The 17040-nt window shown below is 40.5% G+C and overlaps 2 protein-coding genes across 2 annotated transcripts in view; both read left to right on the plus strand.

Moving 5' to 3' along the window:
* The first annotated feature begins 301 nt into the window (after nucleotides 1–301).
* sall3b (spalt-like transcription factor 3b) lies at nucleotides 302–10426 on the plus strand. Its single transcript, XM_032535997.1, has 4 exons — nucleotides 302–1504; nucleotides 5400–8366; nucleotides 8496–8842; nucleotides 9568–10426. Exons 1-4 carry the CDS (start codon nucleotides 1423–1425, stop codon nucleotides 9958–9960), a joined length of 3789 nt encoding a protein of 1262 aa, XP_032391888.1. The 5' UTR covers nucleotides 302–1422; the 3' UTR covers nucleotides 9961–10426.
* Nucleotides 10427–11475: 1049 nt separating this feature from the next.
* atp9b (ATPase phospholipid transporting 9B) overlaps nucleotides 11476–17040 on the plus strand; it is a 42001-nt gene continuing 36436 nt past the window's right edge. Inside the window, 2 exon segments of the mRNA XM_032535217.1 lie at nucleotides 11476–11580; nucleotides 15861–16034. Of these exon segments, the coding sequence (XP_032391108.1) occupies nucleotides 11501–11580; nucleotides 15861–16034 (254 nt within the window). The 5' untranslated portion in view covers nucleotides 11476–11500.

Here is a 17040-nt window from a genome sequence, read left to right on the forward strand (position 1 = left end):
TCAATACCAGGCTGTTGTGTAGTGCTTGCAATTATCAACAGCTGATTCTGTCCTCCCCCAGCTGCATCTTTTAATACCACATAATTACAAGTTTTGGGACAATGCCTGGTGAAAAGGGATTACAGCCTTGGTGAAGTATGCTTCATTCCTCTCTCTACTTTGAAATAGCTACAGTCTGTGGAAGAGGAGGATCAAACAATAACATCAAAACACATTCTATATCATACACTTTAAACTGATATTTGGCTTCAATTGAAGCTCATGATCTGTAATTTGTGATTAAATGTCAACCAATCACCAAGACCATTTCAAGAACTACAAAAATGAAGGTCTAGTAGGCCTAATTTTATTTCCTTCAACACCCTCATTAAACTCGACTCCATATATTACAAACTGAGCTCGTTGGCTTACTCTCCACACATCCCTGATCATCACTCAAAGGAAGAGTAGCTACTTTTCCAACTTAAAGACATTTTCAGTCTATTATGGCGCCAAATTGTGGGAGGTCATAACAAATAATCAAGGCTCCAACACCTCCTGTGGTATCCTGGCAGCAGCCTATCGCAGCCGGCTGAAGGGCATCTAATGATGGACCGGAGGCGGAGGCAACAAGGAGAGCGCCGGTGCCTCGAATAAACCAGGGAGTCTCACTTCCGAGAGCCACCAGTTTGTGATTGGACCTATACTGCTACCTGAGCGAGATTTTTACGCACGTTTTTAATCCGCCTGCGAGGTTTTCGCCTGCTACGCAATAATTACCTCTTTTAACGCGTCGAATCTGGATTTTACGCAGTTTTTGGAGACTCAGTATAACGCCTGTCCTCCTGTGAAAGGATAACTGCCCCTGCTGGTGTTGCTCTGCTGTCTTAAGTGTGTGAGGCGACAGATTTAACCGGGACATATCCATCCATCCGGGAAGGCAACTCAAACTGGAGCGTCTCTTTTGACAAACACTCCTCCAAGAGCTCAGAAAAAAAAACCCGAGTCAATCTTAAACCTAAACGGACACCGAGATGCAACATTTGGCCACAAAGTTAAACCCAAGACTGCTCCACAACGCATGAGTCTCTCATAGGAGTTTATGTCGGACTAAAACACGTCGGAGCTGCTTGGAGTTGTGCGTAAAAGCAGCCGCACACCGGACAGGAAGTGAACTAATTATTACTAAAACCCATCCCTCATTTCCATATCTAGCCTGAGTTGGCTGGACAGCAGCCAATCACTCACCGAAGGGCAGCAAAGAGTCGTAACGGCATTATCCTTCCTCCATCACAATTACACTGACATGCGCAATCTGCACACGGGCATCAACACCAGCCACCGTTCGCTTATTTCACCGACCCCGCTCCCTCTGAAGGGTCCCATTCGCTGCTTGTAGATGAGTCGGCGAAAGGCAGCAGCGAGTCGCAGAGAAAGATCAACATGTCCCGCCGCAAACAAGCCAAACCGCAGCACCTCAGGTCAGATGGAGACGCGACACACAGCGGACTCCTCTGCACAAATGGTAAGTGTCCAGGAGGCTTTAAACCACTTTTACTGGGGGACTTCAGCTGCTGCTGTAAACAGGAACAACTATCGTTGAGGAACAGTTTCATTTAAGGTTGTTTTTTTTGCAGCAAAGAACATGTTTAAACATAGGAAAACGACTAAATTGACAATTATTGTAGCTCTACATATTTCTAAAAAGGTGAACAAATTTAGCAAATGAAACTGATGTAAGTTGGGTTACTACCTGCTTCTGCCTGAGTCTTAATATATAAATAAACAAAGGCCTTTATGTATTTTACGTTATAACATTATTTACGTTTCACCCCTCCAGTTTTGAAATCTGCCAAATGAAACCTCGAAGTATTAAAAAGTCTCAAAGTTCTTGAAAAAGCTTAATTTTAATTCATATTTAATGTTTTTACTGAAAAGATGGAAGATCTCATGAATAAAACTATTTTGACATTTCCTTTTCCTTTTATCAGTTCCTTTAACAGCTTTAGGGGTATAGAAACGAGACCTGTTGTGATACAGAATAAACTCATGGAAAGAGACAAGAGATATGTTAAAGAGTTATTTCTGAAGATTATGTTTGAGGTTATTCTGGGTTTTGGCTTGAGGCCTTCCTGTCAACTATTAAAACTTTTACATTTAAATCAGAAACATTTACGTTATAAATCAGAAGAGGATGTGTTACTGTTACTGTGCTCAATTAACAACCCATATTTTCAGTATAACTTTTTTTTCGTAAATAATATAAAAAACTAAACAAATTAAATGGATATCAGCATACAGTATTTCCTAATATTAACGTTTTCAATTATTACAAAATGAACCGCCTTGTACAAATTATTTGCAACTTGATCTCAGTTCTTAATCATATTGTCAGCCTATGTTATGGCACACTACAAGCCTATAACATCATTTCTAATATTTTAATATTTAACTAAACAATTACATTCTGTCCTCATGTACGTGCAGGAAAGCCTGGATGTTATTTGAACATTTTAATCAACGCCAACAGCTGAACACTTACTCACATGATCAAGAGTATTTTAACCACATATTAATCTTTGAACTATTGGATGTGTGTTTTATGTTTATGTTATCCAAAAAGGGATTGAATTGTGAATAGAATTTGGCCTACTTTCTCTAAATCTGGAGCAAACTCTCAGAAAAAAATTGGTTCACATCCTACCTGGCTTTAACTGACAGTTCGTAAATCTAAATGAATCTGAATTAATCTAATGTAATATGATTCATGTGTGTGTGTATTTATATCAATATCGACCTTGTTTATCATTTATGGCACAATTCTGAAAGGCAAAAGACTTGCAAAAGTCCAAACTAATTCCAGACATTAATTAAAATCATCACCACAGTTCTTGTACCATGTTTGTCAGTGATTTATTTATTAATATTTGTGGCTGTGGAAGGAGTCGGGTGTGGAAGAGGCCCTCCTCACGCAGGCCCTCCCACAGCCCTGCAGCCATGCGGGGGGCTCAGCCACTCGGAGATGGGCTTTGATTGAGCCTGCTGACTTAACCTTTGTCCGCCTCACCCTGCGAGGGGCAAGTGCTCCATGTCTGGATCATAATACAATTAGTAACTCTGAACCATTGACCTCTTCAGCCCAGAGGTCACAAAGAGAGGCATCAACGCTGGGCTGAGAGTTTGCTTTTCAGCAGCAGCTTCATGATTTTTTTTTTCTTCCTTTTTCTTCTTTTTCTCTACTCTCATCGCCAAACCACACAGCAAGAAACAAGACATAAATCTGTTCTCTGCTCCTAACATTGAGCGAGGGTGACATTTTAAAAAGACATTTCTATCAGTGTTATTATATTTGGAAATACATTCTGAGCTTTAAGTCAAAAGTGATCTTTTCTTTGTTTTTTTCTGGAAGTAAATCTTACAATGGACAGAAAAAATCCTGAGCTAAAACAGTGTTTTTGCTCTTGTGTTTGCTGAATCGCCTTGGTGATCTTCAGACCACCCACATGGTGAGCCAGCGACTCTGATTATTTACCTCTGACGAGTTTGACTTTCAAATAGATTTTACCCACTCAGCTGTGATCGTCTTTTTCTACACTGAAAATAAAAAGATTCAAAATCAATTTCTTATATATGTGAGACAGTTGGCAGCTAAAGTCTGTAACATATTAACAAACTTATTATGCATTAATACAGATATTGCACTGTGTGTTTGCATTAGGATTGGTTGAGTGTACTTGTATAATTGTAAGTACACCAGACGTCCCAGTCTGTGTTTAGCTTGAGCGCTCTGGGACTCATTCTTTCAGGTGGTGAAACAGTGATAACTGAAGTGTATTGACTACAGGTGGAAACACACACACACACACACACACACACACACACACACACACACACACACACACCACCCCACACCCACACCACACACCCCACACACACACACACACACACACACACACACACACACACACACACACACACACACACACACACACACACACACACACACACACACACACACACACACACAGCGTACACGGCAGAACAAATGCACACATTCATGTAAATTAGCACAAGCACGTTTAAATTGTCCACATTTACTGTGCTTAAGAACAAAGGTGCAGCAAACATGTCGGCGACACACACACACACACACACACATACACACACACACTCAACAAGTACACTGATTTTATGATTATGTGGCAGAAAAAAACATTTTTCATAAAATAAGGTTAATTTTAAATGAAGTTGCATTTTCAATAAAACATGTTTGCAAAAAAAAAGGAAAAAAAAATCTAAACCTCATACTATCCATATTTCTATTTTTGGTACTTTTTAAAATTGTTTTTTTTAAATTTGTGTGCCTGAGTGTATGTAACATTAATTTATTATTTCCTCAAATCCTTCCATCTGGTATTGCTGTCTGCTTCTTAATGGAGCAAAGCCTGAACAGATGCAATAGTGAAGTGTAAAATCTTAAATATCACTGTCAAACAGAAGGAAAAGGAACTTTATTGAAATATGTTAGATGTGTAATGTATTTTATACACATTTTTATTTTTTACAGATATAATTTTTTTTTAGATATAAATATATATATATATACACTTCATCACAGGGAAGTGTTTTACAGTTAAACTAGTGATTGTCAGGTTTTTTAATTCGTTAACTACAAACAAAGTTTTTGCACAAAATGTGCAATGTTTGTGCATCAAGATGAGACACGCTACTGAAATGTACGAATGGAAAAAAAATCAATACGTTGTATGGAATTTCATTATCTGTTTGAATGCACACCGAGAGGTCAACTTTATTGAACTTTATTGATTTTTTTTTTGGAAGATGATTAACATCTGAAAGTTAAGGGTGTGAGTTTAAAACCTTTTATTCTCGGCCTGTTGAATTTTAGAAAAGAGAAGTACACAACTGGTGTAAACATGTAAATAGTTGGAATGTTGGCTTCCCTATAATTCTGTTTCAAACAGAGAAAAATAAGTGGCTATGATTTCCAGTTAAAACTTGGATTCACATTCAGTTTAATCTTTAGTAGCTTCATTATTCAAAAAAACATGCATGTGTAAACATGCAGTGTATGAAAACGTTTTTTTTAACATCAAATGATCTGTTTCTAGAATGTGTTTTGCTTCATTTTATAAAAAACAAAAATAATCACAAACTTCTTGTAATTCAGCTTGACATGTCTGTTATCTTTGGACACTTTGAGAGGTCTTGTGGAATTTCAAGTTCAGTGGGTTTGAACAATGCTTGTCCACACAACATGAGATTGGAAAGATGGACTCGCTCTGTGTGTGGGGATTAATTGCAATGTGATAAAGGAAAATGTGTCCCTCTGGTGAAATATCAGGACGATAAATGATCAATTATGCATTCTTAATCTGTCTTTTTTTTCATGCTTTCAGGCACCGTGGAGGGCATAGGGAGAGAGGAGACCGGTGGAGGCTGCCACAGCAGTGAGGAAACACACATCTGTGAAAAATGCTGTGCGGAGTTCTTCTCCTGGACTCAACTGAGTGAACATCAGAAAGTCTGCACTGAGGATCCCTTGGTGCTGATCGTAAAGGACAACAACGGGAGGCCAGTTCCTGAGGAATCTCCTATGGGACCCTCTCCCGTTCCTAGCATGGCGTCCACTGACTCGTCTGCAGCTGAGTCCACAGGCGCTGGTTTTGAGCTGGGGGAGACGCTGGGGAATGACAAGGACAGTCTGGATAATTTAGAGTTAAGCATGGAGTGTGATGAAGCCATGGAGCTTGAGCATCGGCCACAGGACAAATACACCACAACCTCCAGCCCTCAGCCTCCAGATTCAACTGAGTCCACTTCCCCCGAGAAGTCAGCTACTGGCAGCTACGGCATGCCCAGTACAAACGTGACACTTGAGATCCTTCACAGTACCAGGGTGGCTGTCGCTCAGTTCTCCCAGGGGATCAACAGTGGTACTGGAGGGAAGGCAGCTTCAGCAGCCATCCCGGTGATCCTGGAGCACCTACTGGCTCTGCAGCAACAACAGGTCCACCAGCTGCAACTTATTGAGCAGATCTGCAGCCAGGTAGCCATCATGAACAGACAACCAACACAGGCAGCGCTAAACCCAGTCTCCAGATCTCTGTCTCTGGCACCTAACCCTTTCCCTTCTCAAGGCATCATAACACCTCCCATCCTGCCACTGTCAGGAACGATACCCTCAACCATCAACGGACAGGCTGCTGTTTCTTTGTCTTCTGTGCTTGACAAGTCACAAAGTCTTTCCTCACCAACTGCATACGGGCAGTCCACCTTTAGAGACATAACATGTACCTCAGCATCCTCGGAAAATTCAACACCATCTCTCTCCAGCTGCAGCAGCAGCATCTCCACGTTACTGCCTCCTTACACAGGCTCGCTCACCAGCAGCATCAGCTGCGTTCAGACTCTAAGCTCCTCCAGCCCGCTCCCCCTGGGGCAGAGCAGCCTCCTCAGCTCATCCTCCAGCCTGTCATTTCTACCTCAGAGCCCCCCCAGCAGCGTCATTTTCCCTAATCCCTTGGCTAGCATCGCCGCTACAGCTAATGCACTTGACCCTCTCGCAGCCCTGATGAAGCACAGGAAAGGGAAACTGCCTAACATGCCCTTGTTTGAAACGAAGTCCAGCCCAGAAGAGCCCTTCTTCAAGCATAAATGCAGGTTTTGTGCCAAAGTGTTTGGCAGCGACAGCGCCCTGCAGATCCACCTGCGCTCCCATACAGGAGAGCGACCCTTCAAATGCAACATCTGCGGCAATCGCTTTTCCACGAAAGGAAACTTAAAGGTCCACTTTCAGAGGCATAAAGACAAGTATCCTCATGTTCAGATGAACCCATACCCAGTGCCAGAATATCTTGATAATGTGCCAACAACTTCTGGGATTCCCTATGGAATGTCCATTCCCCCAGAGAAACCTGTCTCCTCATGGCTGGATAGCAAACCTGTTGTAGCAACTCTGCCAGCCACTATGGGTCTTCCGCTTTCCCCCACTATTACCAGTATCGGAGGCTCAAATGACCCTGTAAGTGTAACACCATCTGCTAAATCTCCCTTCCTGCCAGCTCCTGGTGAATGTGTATCTTTGTCACCTAACCACAGAGGCGGTGAGGCTCATTTCGCTCCTGTTTCAGAGTCTCCACAGTCTAACCGTGAGACAGAAGCGGCCAATGTACTGGAAACAGAGGGGGTCCCCCTGCCCCAAAACTGCTCCCAGAGATTGAGAGGCAACCCAGTAGTAGAAACAACCAGCACCACCACACCTCCACCCGTCACCTCAGCGTCCCCTGTCTCCAGCTCTCCACCTCTCTCGTTCAACTCAGAAGAAACTAAATTCCCAACCGGTGGCTTCCTGGACTCTATGCAAACATCTGAAACCTCAAAGCTTCAGCAGCTGGTGGAGAACATTGACAAAAAGATTACAGACCCCAACCAGTGTGTCCTCTGTCACCGTGTCCTCAGCTGTCAAAGTGCGCTAAAGATGCACTACCGCATTCACACCGGAGAGAGGCCCTTTAAATGTAAGGTGTGTGGCAGGGCTTTCACCACCAAAGGCAACCTAAAGACACACATTGGTGTTCACAGAGAAAATCCTCCTGTTCAGGTGCTCCACTCATGTCCCATTTGCCAGAAGAAGTTCACCAACGCTGTTGTCCTTCAGCAGCATATCCGTATGCACATGGTTGGGCAGATTCAAGACTCCACCCTGGTGGATGGGCTGCAGGAGATGGACAGCAATATCTCATTCAACGACAGGAACCTTGACAGCCTCAGCAGCAATGACAATGACCTCATTGATGATATTTCAATGGAGGATGATAATGTAGAAGAAGAAGATGAGGTAGAAAATATTGAGGAAGTTGTTAATCCATCCAAACCCTTGATCTCTGATTATTCTCCGCCTAAGTCCTCCACCATTGTTTCAAGTATAGCTGCACTGGAGAACCAAATGAGGATGATTGACTCTACTTTAAGCCTAAACCACTCCTTTGGTATAACGTCTTTGACAAATGGTTTTAATGACAGCAGCCAACTCAATGTTAAATGCTCTTTATCGGGGAAAAGGCAGGAGAATTGCAGCCTAAACAGCCCAAGTGTGTCGGAATCCTCCTGTTCACCAAGCGTATCAGTGTCTCCAATTCAAAGCAACTTAGAAGGCATGACGATCAAATCACCTGCAGTGAAAAACAACAGGCCAGAATCCCAAGAGCCTTTGGCAGCCTCAGTGAAGAGAGAGCAATCTGAGTCTCCTACCTCTGCATTAGCAGCTACAGTGGCCCACGAGCTGAGAGGAATACAGGCCAGCAAGCTATGTGTGAAAGAGGAGACTCCTTATAGTATGTCATTCCATCTGAGCAGAGAAAGAGGTACGTTAATGTTAAAATTAAAATGGTAGCCAACTAAAGTTAAATTGTGGTTCAAATATTTTACTTTTTAGGATTTCTCAGTGTTTAATTTTAAGGGAGGAAAACTTTACCTCTGCATTTCTATTTCAGCTGCAGGTCAAAGCATCCCCAGCCTGGATACCAACACATTATCAGGCCTGATAAAAACCGAGGTGAATGGTCACAGTCAACCAAACAACAACCCGTCTGAAGTGCAGCACCCACCATTTAGCGTCCACATCCCCCCGACTTATGCATCCGTTGGAAGCCCAGGAATGACCTCCCTGCTCGGCCCTACTCCTCATCGTCGAACACCGAAGCAGCACAACTGCAACGTCTGCGGGAAGAACTTCTCGTCAGCCAGTGCCCTACAGATCCATGAGCGCACACACACCGGAGAGAAACCGTTTGTCTGCTCCATCTGCGGCAGAGCTTTCACTACGAAAGGCAATCTGAAGGTAGATAGAGGATGTTTTTCTCCATCTGGAGTCAAGCTGATACATAGCTCTGTTGATATATTTAGTGGTACATATTTGTTTTTTGTGAAACATTAGAGGAAGGGTCCTGCACATCTAAAATTAACAAAGTGATTTTACAAATATTTTACTTAATGAATAGTTTGCTTATTCATTAAACCATTAATCAATGAACTGTTTTGTTTATGAAATATCAGAAGATGTGCATCACAATTTCCCAAAGCCCAAAGTGACATCTTAAAATAGCTTTTTTTGTTGAATCCTCAGTTCATAACCTAAAGATATGTCATGTAGGCCAAAGAAAAGTAGAAAATCTTTTGGTGTTTTTTTGCTGAAAATACCTCAAACAATTAATTTTCTTTTCTTTAATCTTCTAACCGATGAATAAAATAATTGACCTTTAAAAACCCATACTAGTGGAACTATCATATTGACAGATCTTGTAAACACAGATGCTCATGAAATGTCTTTTCAAGTCAACATGAAGTAAATACATACTGTTTTTAATAAGCCAGTTAATAAATACTGTGTACAGAGAGAGAGAGAGAGAGAGAGAGAGAGAGAGAGAGAGAGAGAGAGGGGAGTATAAAGCCCCAACTCTTTTACATTATGGGACTTGATATTTACTGAGTCAATGCATGCTTGACATATTTGCATTTTGAAATAAAAGCATCCACCAAATTTCATATTGTATCTGTCATTTTTAGGTTCATATGGGAACTCACATGTGGAACAACGCACCAGCCAGGAGAGGTCGGCGGCTGTCGGTGGACAACCCCATGGCCCTGCTGAGTGGAGAGGCCGCAAAGTTTGGAGAGATGTTTCAGAAGGACCTGGCAGCTCGAGCGATGAATGTAGACCCTGGATTTTGGAACCGTTATGCGACAGCTATCGCCAACAGCCTGGCAACGAAGAACAACGAGATCTCAGTGATTCAGAACAGAGGCATCTCTCAGCTGCACCCTCTGACTGCAGGCATCGACAGAGTGAGCTCCGCAGGAAGTCCGATAACCAGTCTAACCAAGACAGGCATGGACCTGAGAAACAATAGGCATTTTTCCATGCTGATTGATGACAGCAAAGAAATTGGAATCAATTGAAAACAAGATGAATGGAGACTTAATACTTATGCAATCTATTATGGACATTAAAATATTTGTAAAATGTCTTTTTTGTTCTTATGTATTACTGTGTATATATATAAATATAGACTTAAAAAAGAACTTTTTATCAATTGACAGAGAATAGTAGGGTATTCACATTTTGCTATTTTACTTTGCTGTCATTTGTGAATGTTGTTTTTCTCAATACATTAAATAAGTTGTTTAACTTGTACCTGAGAATTCCTACGGTGCTTAGACATATGGTTGCTCTGAAGAAGGGAACATATGTTCAAATCAATAATGCAAAGAGTCTGTTATCTCTTCCGGACAGCTGCCCAATGCTGCTAGCTGGTGCAAAGCACAAAATATGCTCATAAATACCCACAATTACCAGTTGTCAATGTTATGGTGAGAAATTGTCGTTCTTAAACAGCAGTTAGACCCGAATAAAAACTAGAACAAACATTCTGTATGTTCATTCACTACCTCAATCTGTTTAAACAATGAAAAGAGTGGCCCTGTCTTGATGTTATTTCACACACACACACACACACAAACACACACTAGAAATGACATTCTATCAACATATACTGAGATCTTTCTTTTCATTATGCTTCTCAATAACTACTTTTGCAAACTTTACCTCTTTTTTGACTTTATACCTTATGTAAGCATAAGTAAAAACAAAAATCTGGAAACAACTTCTGGAAAACTTAAATTGGAGGGGTCAAGCATGTAGGCCTACATAGGTGCACTCAATCTAAATGCATCTTGTTTATCTTTTATGCTCTTGCAGCAAAACTTCCCTCCTCAAGCTGCAATTTATCTCAAAACACTAGTTAATAGTACAAATAATAAGATACTTTTTTAGTTTTCAAAATCAGTGTTTTTCCCATTATGGTCTTTCTCTAAACTTTATCCTATAAACAGTTCAACATCCTGATCCTCTACACTGTGACAGGATAAATACACTATACTTAATCATTTCACACACATCAGAAAGTGCAGATTGTTGAGATTTCCTTTGAAATGGCTGTTTGGTTGACACACCGATTCAAACATTTTTACAGTATCTGGTGCTTAAATGGAAAATAAAGTAAGACAAAGTGGTCAGTTTACACCTAATGATAAGAGTGTTGGGTTTACAGGAGACGATTAACTATTTAAAACATGGGGGAAATAATTTAAAGGTTATTTACATTTGCGGAGCTTTCATTCGCATCTACATTTGCAGACTTTCGGAAAGCGGACATTCCCAATCCCTGTTGCATTATATCAGGCACGCTTCGGGTAAGAAAACATCTTTGGTTTTTGGCATGGTTTTAGAAATCCGTTGGGCTACAGTGACAGTATAACTGAGGAAAAATGGGAAATACGCACTGCCGTTTAACCTTACGCACCACTGCATCATCATTTCGTCTTATTGTTAGTATCATAGTTACGACGTTTCTGCACGGCAATGAATGCAGCATAAATCCTAAACGGTTTTTTAAACGTGACGTCAGTATTTACTGACCACAGGTACTGCCCAGCCAAGATGGCTGACAGCATCCCATTAAATCCGATACGGAAGAACTCGAAGAGAATCCCGTATTACAATTCATCCAGACATTCAAGGTATGAAGTGGCGAGATAGGCTATTTCTTCGGTTCCTTATTAAAGACGCAGCCGTTTGTCCAAAGTGTTTGAGCTGCTTCGCTTTTTACCGGGTGCGTGTTTGTGTTCGGTTCGTGGCTGTTAGCCTGTGTTGCTAGCTCTGTTGCTGACAGCTCTTTCGCATTTTGTTTCTTTGACAGCTGCTTGGTTTGCTCCCACCACCATCCATAAAGTAAAAAAAAAGCGTCTAATGTTAAATCTGCCCTAACTAGTCCAATACCACAAACTCCATAACCTCTTAGTGGGCGTTTTAGGGAGTGAAAGAAAGATAAATGTAGACCACTGCACTGCTCAGCCCTCTGGCATTTAAAGTCATGTGATAGCTTCTGTGTATGCGAAGTTTGCCACATGTTATTAAAGTGTTGTTGCATACTGTAATCATCATTCACCAGCTTATTCATTTTTCAGACCGGACGAAGAAGAGCTAATAAAGCCATCAGGGTCAGGAATGGACAGGAAGTGAACATGGTCGCATGGCCAGGTACCTTTTAGACCAAGGTTGTTACTAATTGTTTACTAAGTATAAGTGAATATGTTTAATTGGTAGCCCACCACAAATGTATCAATTGCCTTGGACACAAGCAGTTCTTCTTGAGTTGTGATGATGTTTATCTCCCTCACATTTAAACTTAGATTGCTGACGCACATGACACGTCTGGCTTTCTGAATTCCTTTCTCTTGCTCTCAGTAATAAGATTCATGTGACAGTTTAGTTGGCCATGTGAAGAACTTTAACTGCTGGGTCAGCCACCGTGCACTGGTGCTGAAGCTGGTTAAGTCACACCAATAAAGCTTTTCCACTGACACGGGAAGCAATTGTTGGCAACAATGCTTTTGCTGCAGCCGTTTCCACTAGATATAGAGTTGAATTATTAGGTAATCAGATGTGGGAGTCGAATAGCGAGACACAATATGTCTATTAACATTCCTCAAGGCCCTAAGGTGTGAAAAGAAAAAAAAACACAAAACATTGAGGAGGTTGGTGGTCGCTGAGGTCAGAGCCTCACGAGTTGAGTTGCAGGTTTTGAACCAAATCCAACCATGTTTTGCACTATAGTCTCGTATCGCCAGACGCACTGCCGAGGAGGGTCTTCTGAAAGGTTGTTTTAGTCCTGCAACAGAAAACTCCGATTGGACAGATAGCCTAGCTAGCTGTCTGGATTTACCCTGCAGAGATCTGAGGACCAGGTAACCATAGTCCTCAAAAATCAACCAGAGTTTAATATACCAACTAACCCGGTGGCACTTGAACAATTCCAGTAAGGTTGTCAATGTAGACTATGCACTACCTTGTATTATGTGTAATCCCTTAAATCTACAGGCCCTGTCTTTAATAAAATCAAATGTTCCACTTATTGTGGAGACTCATACTTAGATCTTTGTTTTTCTTTGCAAACCTTTCAGTTAACCTTTGACCTATCTTGATTCCTTTCTTTCCCTCTTCTTTCTGATTGCCAAGGAACACTTTTGATTTATGTGGTGACAACATTTATCTTCTCTCAAAATCATGTACTTAGTGAGTTCTTTACCGGCAGAAATAAGCATTGAGTCAGTTTTCCTAGGTGAGGGCCATTATTTTCATGGTGAATACTGAGCGGATTGAGATTCAGTTTAGGAGCAGTTTCTGTAATATTCCTGGGCTGTCACATGGTTTGAACTCTGCTGCTCTGTTAGGTTACTCTGTAAAATTGGACCAGCAAAGACCACAAGACCTTCATTACCACCGTATACCCAGGTGTTCACTGGGTTTGTTTGGTTTAGTGAAAGTTGTTACAGTTAGTTGCTTAGCATTGTGTTTTAATACAATGTGTGCGTGTGTTGTATTGTATAATTTTATGAATGTGCAGTACCAGTTAAACGTTTGGACACACTTTTCCATTGAAGTGAATGAGAAAGTGTATGTATGTTGTGTTAGAATATCTAATCCGTCGTCAGTCCGATATAAGTATAGTTAACCAATCCGACTGATTGTCATTTTATTTCACCGCGTGATCCATGATTATGGTTTGATTTGCTTTAAAAGTAGGAGATGTGGGCAGAGATTCAGAGGACAGAAACCGACTTTGTATGAATTGAAATTGCCACTCCATGATTAAACGTATTATTATAGTTGTACGGCAGGGATCTGTGTTTTATGTAGCACTACAGATCAAAGTAATTTATGCCATGTGAAAAAATTCATTAGTGTTTTGTTTGACTGGAGTGAATTTTCAGGCTAAATCACACAATGTAGTGAGATATTTGAATATAGTAAAGAAAAGTAAGAATCTACAAACCATCCAGTTCTTGCCTGAGTAATATTGGTGCAGAGCTTTCTTTTGGGTGTTTTTCACTGTCCACAGTGGATTACATGGTGCAAGGAGAGATAACAAGTTGTTTTACGTCTGAAAGTCCTCTTAATTACTAGGGTATCATTATATCTTTGGTTCTTAAATTAAAGTTGCAGGAACTTCTCAACTGAAATAAATGTAGGGCTCCAGCTTCTGCATGTTTTGCCTCTGGAGGGCCGTATCACTGAGAACTAGTGTGGATGAGTGATCTTAAACTCATAATCCCGCAGATGCTAGTTTTATGCTTGTTCATGTCTATGTTTTTGTATGTACAAGACACATATTCATATACACGGAGTGACCTTTCAGCCTGCTTATATTCCAGAGTTTACCAAATTTTAATTTTGTTTTGGGTAGACTACCCAAATAGATCTGCCTCTACTATATATTCTGTATGTATGAGAAAAAACAATTCCCCAGTAGCCTATGATTTTATTTCTGTACGTTGAAGTCATTCTTTTTTCATTCATTCAAGTGGTTGCTGGTAATAAAAGCGGCCAGGTATTGTAGACGGACATTGGACTTCACTGACTAGGTAGCATTTTGTTGTCTATTGAAATATATCAGGTAAGAATGTTAATGGTTTTGGTGTCTAAAATGTCTCATTGTGCTGGATCAGTGTGAGCAACTTTGGCAGTAATGAAGTAGGAAGCTTCCTTCACATCCTATTAACAACTCCAGATTTGGGTTTGCACCTTAGTTAATTGACAAAAACAAGGTTGATTCTCACTTTTTTCAACTAAACAATCACAAGCCAATGTAAAGCTGGGCTGCAGACATTCAGAAGATAGCAACCGATTTAATTTCTTCAGAAAACACAGTAGTTAAAAAAAATAAAAAAAAGTAATGAGACCTGCTTGGCATGTGTGGAGTGAAGTGTCCCTGTAGAAATATTTTCGAGGTGTGAATATGTTTTTTGTGTTTTTTTTTTTAAGCAGGTAAAGAATAGTCTACTGTAGGCTCAGCTACATGCCAGCAGAATGGGAAATGGCCTTGACTTTACAGTAACCAAGAGAGTAGTTCATCTTATTGTAAACCTGATATCCCCTTTGGTATCTAATACTCACTGTCTACACAGCAAGCTATCTGTCACATTTAGCTGTGTTTGATTAGATATACTTTTACTTATGATTTACTTAAATAATACTGTATAACAAAAGGTTTTCTTTCATTATAGTTTCAGTTTTAGACATCTTAGCTTTTTATTCTAGGTTTGATGGTTTGACGTCTTTTGACCACATTGTACTGTATATAATTTGCATCTTTAATTGCTTTTGTAGTTTTGTAGTGTAATGTATGTGTGTTGTCAGTATTGTGAGCACATGTATGTTTTTCCTGTTAGGCTACAGACTGCCTTTATTCTTTAGAGGGGCATCATGAATAAGGCATTGTGAGCTTTGCAAGAGTGTTTCCAGTGTGTCTTTATAATATGAATAGTAGATGTACTCTACAGTGATGGAGGAACTGGACCAACTGCGCTAACTAGCTTTAATCTTTTTGCACATCTGGTGCAATATGAAGTAATCATTGAATGACAGTCAACAGACCACTCAATGTCCATTAACGGCCACACAACCTGTCTGTAGATCATGTGTAATTCAGAATCCATGTGGCTTAAAAGATGAGTAGGGTGCTGTTTATAATTCTCAGTGTAACTGTTTGTTACATTTTAAATGGAAAATCATCATGACTGAATATACAGTATATGTCTTTTTTGGATTTGTTGTTATCTCTATTCACCTCAAGTGAATATTCACATCATAAATGTACATGCTGGAGCAGTGTCTGTAATTGCACCTTAACACAAAATGTCATTCATCCTCTTTCAAAATAATGGAGCGTCCTTCTGATACAATCTGTCGCAATTTCATGTTCGGTTTCTTTATATTTGACTGTGCCCTGTCCTCACAGATACTCTCTAGAAGATGAGCCCTCTAACCTGGATGAGATGCCTCTGATGATGTCGGAAGAAGGCTTTGAGAACGATGAGAGTGATTACCAGACGCTGCCCCGGGCCCGAGTCAGTCAGAGACAGAGAGGCCTCGGCTGGTTCCTCCTAGGAGGGTGGAAAGTCCTCTGTGGCAGGTATTTCTACACCATTGCATTATTGTTGTTTATATGGTTTTATTACATAATGAGTTATGTTGGTCGTCTGTGCATGATGACTCAAAGAAATAATGCCCTGATTACACTCTGGTCTCATGTAGCTGGACTGTTTTCTCTTGGTTCAGTTCAGTCCTACTTCTGCTTGGGAGAAAAGTTGCTCAAACAATTTCCAAAGAAAAACTATATCATATTCCTAAGAAAGTTTCTTCTTTTTGCTACATGTTTGTAGCTTCTACCACATACTACTGTCCTGGAGTGTGTTGATAATAAATGTTATATAATATTCTTACTAGTATTACACTTTTTGTATAAGATTGATATTTTACAGCTTTTATATAGCAGATCACTAAACATAAAGGCCAGATTGTGAAATTGATAATCATTGTCCAAGAATAAGTGTGAGGTCAGGTATTTTTTCAGAGAAAAATACGGAGATGTTTCCTGTTTTCAAATCTAAATAAATTCCTCTGCTACACTGCAAAATCATGTTATATTTCGTCTGTAGAAAAGAGTTCTTGTACTTCCATTTGGGCCGTTAACCCACTCTGAAAGTTGTTTTGTGTTTTGTCATTCTGTAAATGTATGTGTAGTGTATAGTGTCGGTAAGTATGCTCATGACGATCAGTTTGGATTTCAAACGCACCGGTAGTTGTGCATGAAGTGCAAAGAGAGGATAAGGGCATGTTTTTGGTCGAGTTCCTCGATGCGCACCATCAGTCCAAAAAGATTTTCAGGTCAAACAGAACGGTGCGGTTTATCCAGCTAATGATTAATTTGACAGGTTTTGCCCTCTAAAGATGCTACTTTAGAGAGGAGTGTTTGTTTATGCCAGAAAAATAATGTGTAACATTTTTAAACTAATGTTTGTGCAGGACTTCAGTGCCCAAAAAGGAACATTTACTGACGTAAGAGTTTCATAGTTTCCTGTGCCGTTTGGTTGTTAGTGGTGCATCTCCAGTTGAAGCTGCATATTGATCCCCCCCCC

This window comes from Etheostoma spectabile, chromosome 14 (genome assembly GCF_008692095.1).
Source record: "Etheostoma spectabile isolate EspeVRDwgs_2016 chromosome 14, UIUC_Espe_1.0, whole genome shotgun sequence".
NCBI classification, from domain to species: domain Eukaryota; kingdom Metazoa; phylum Chordata; class Actinopteri; order Perciformes; family Percidae; genus Etheostoma; species Etheostoma spectabile.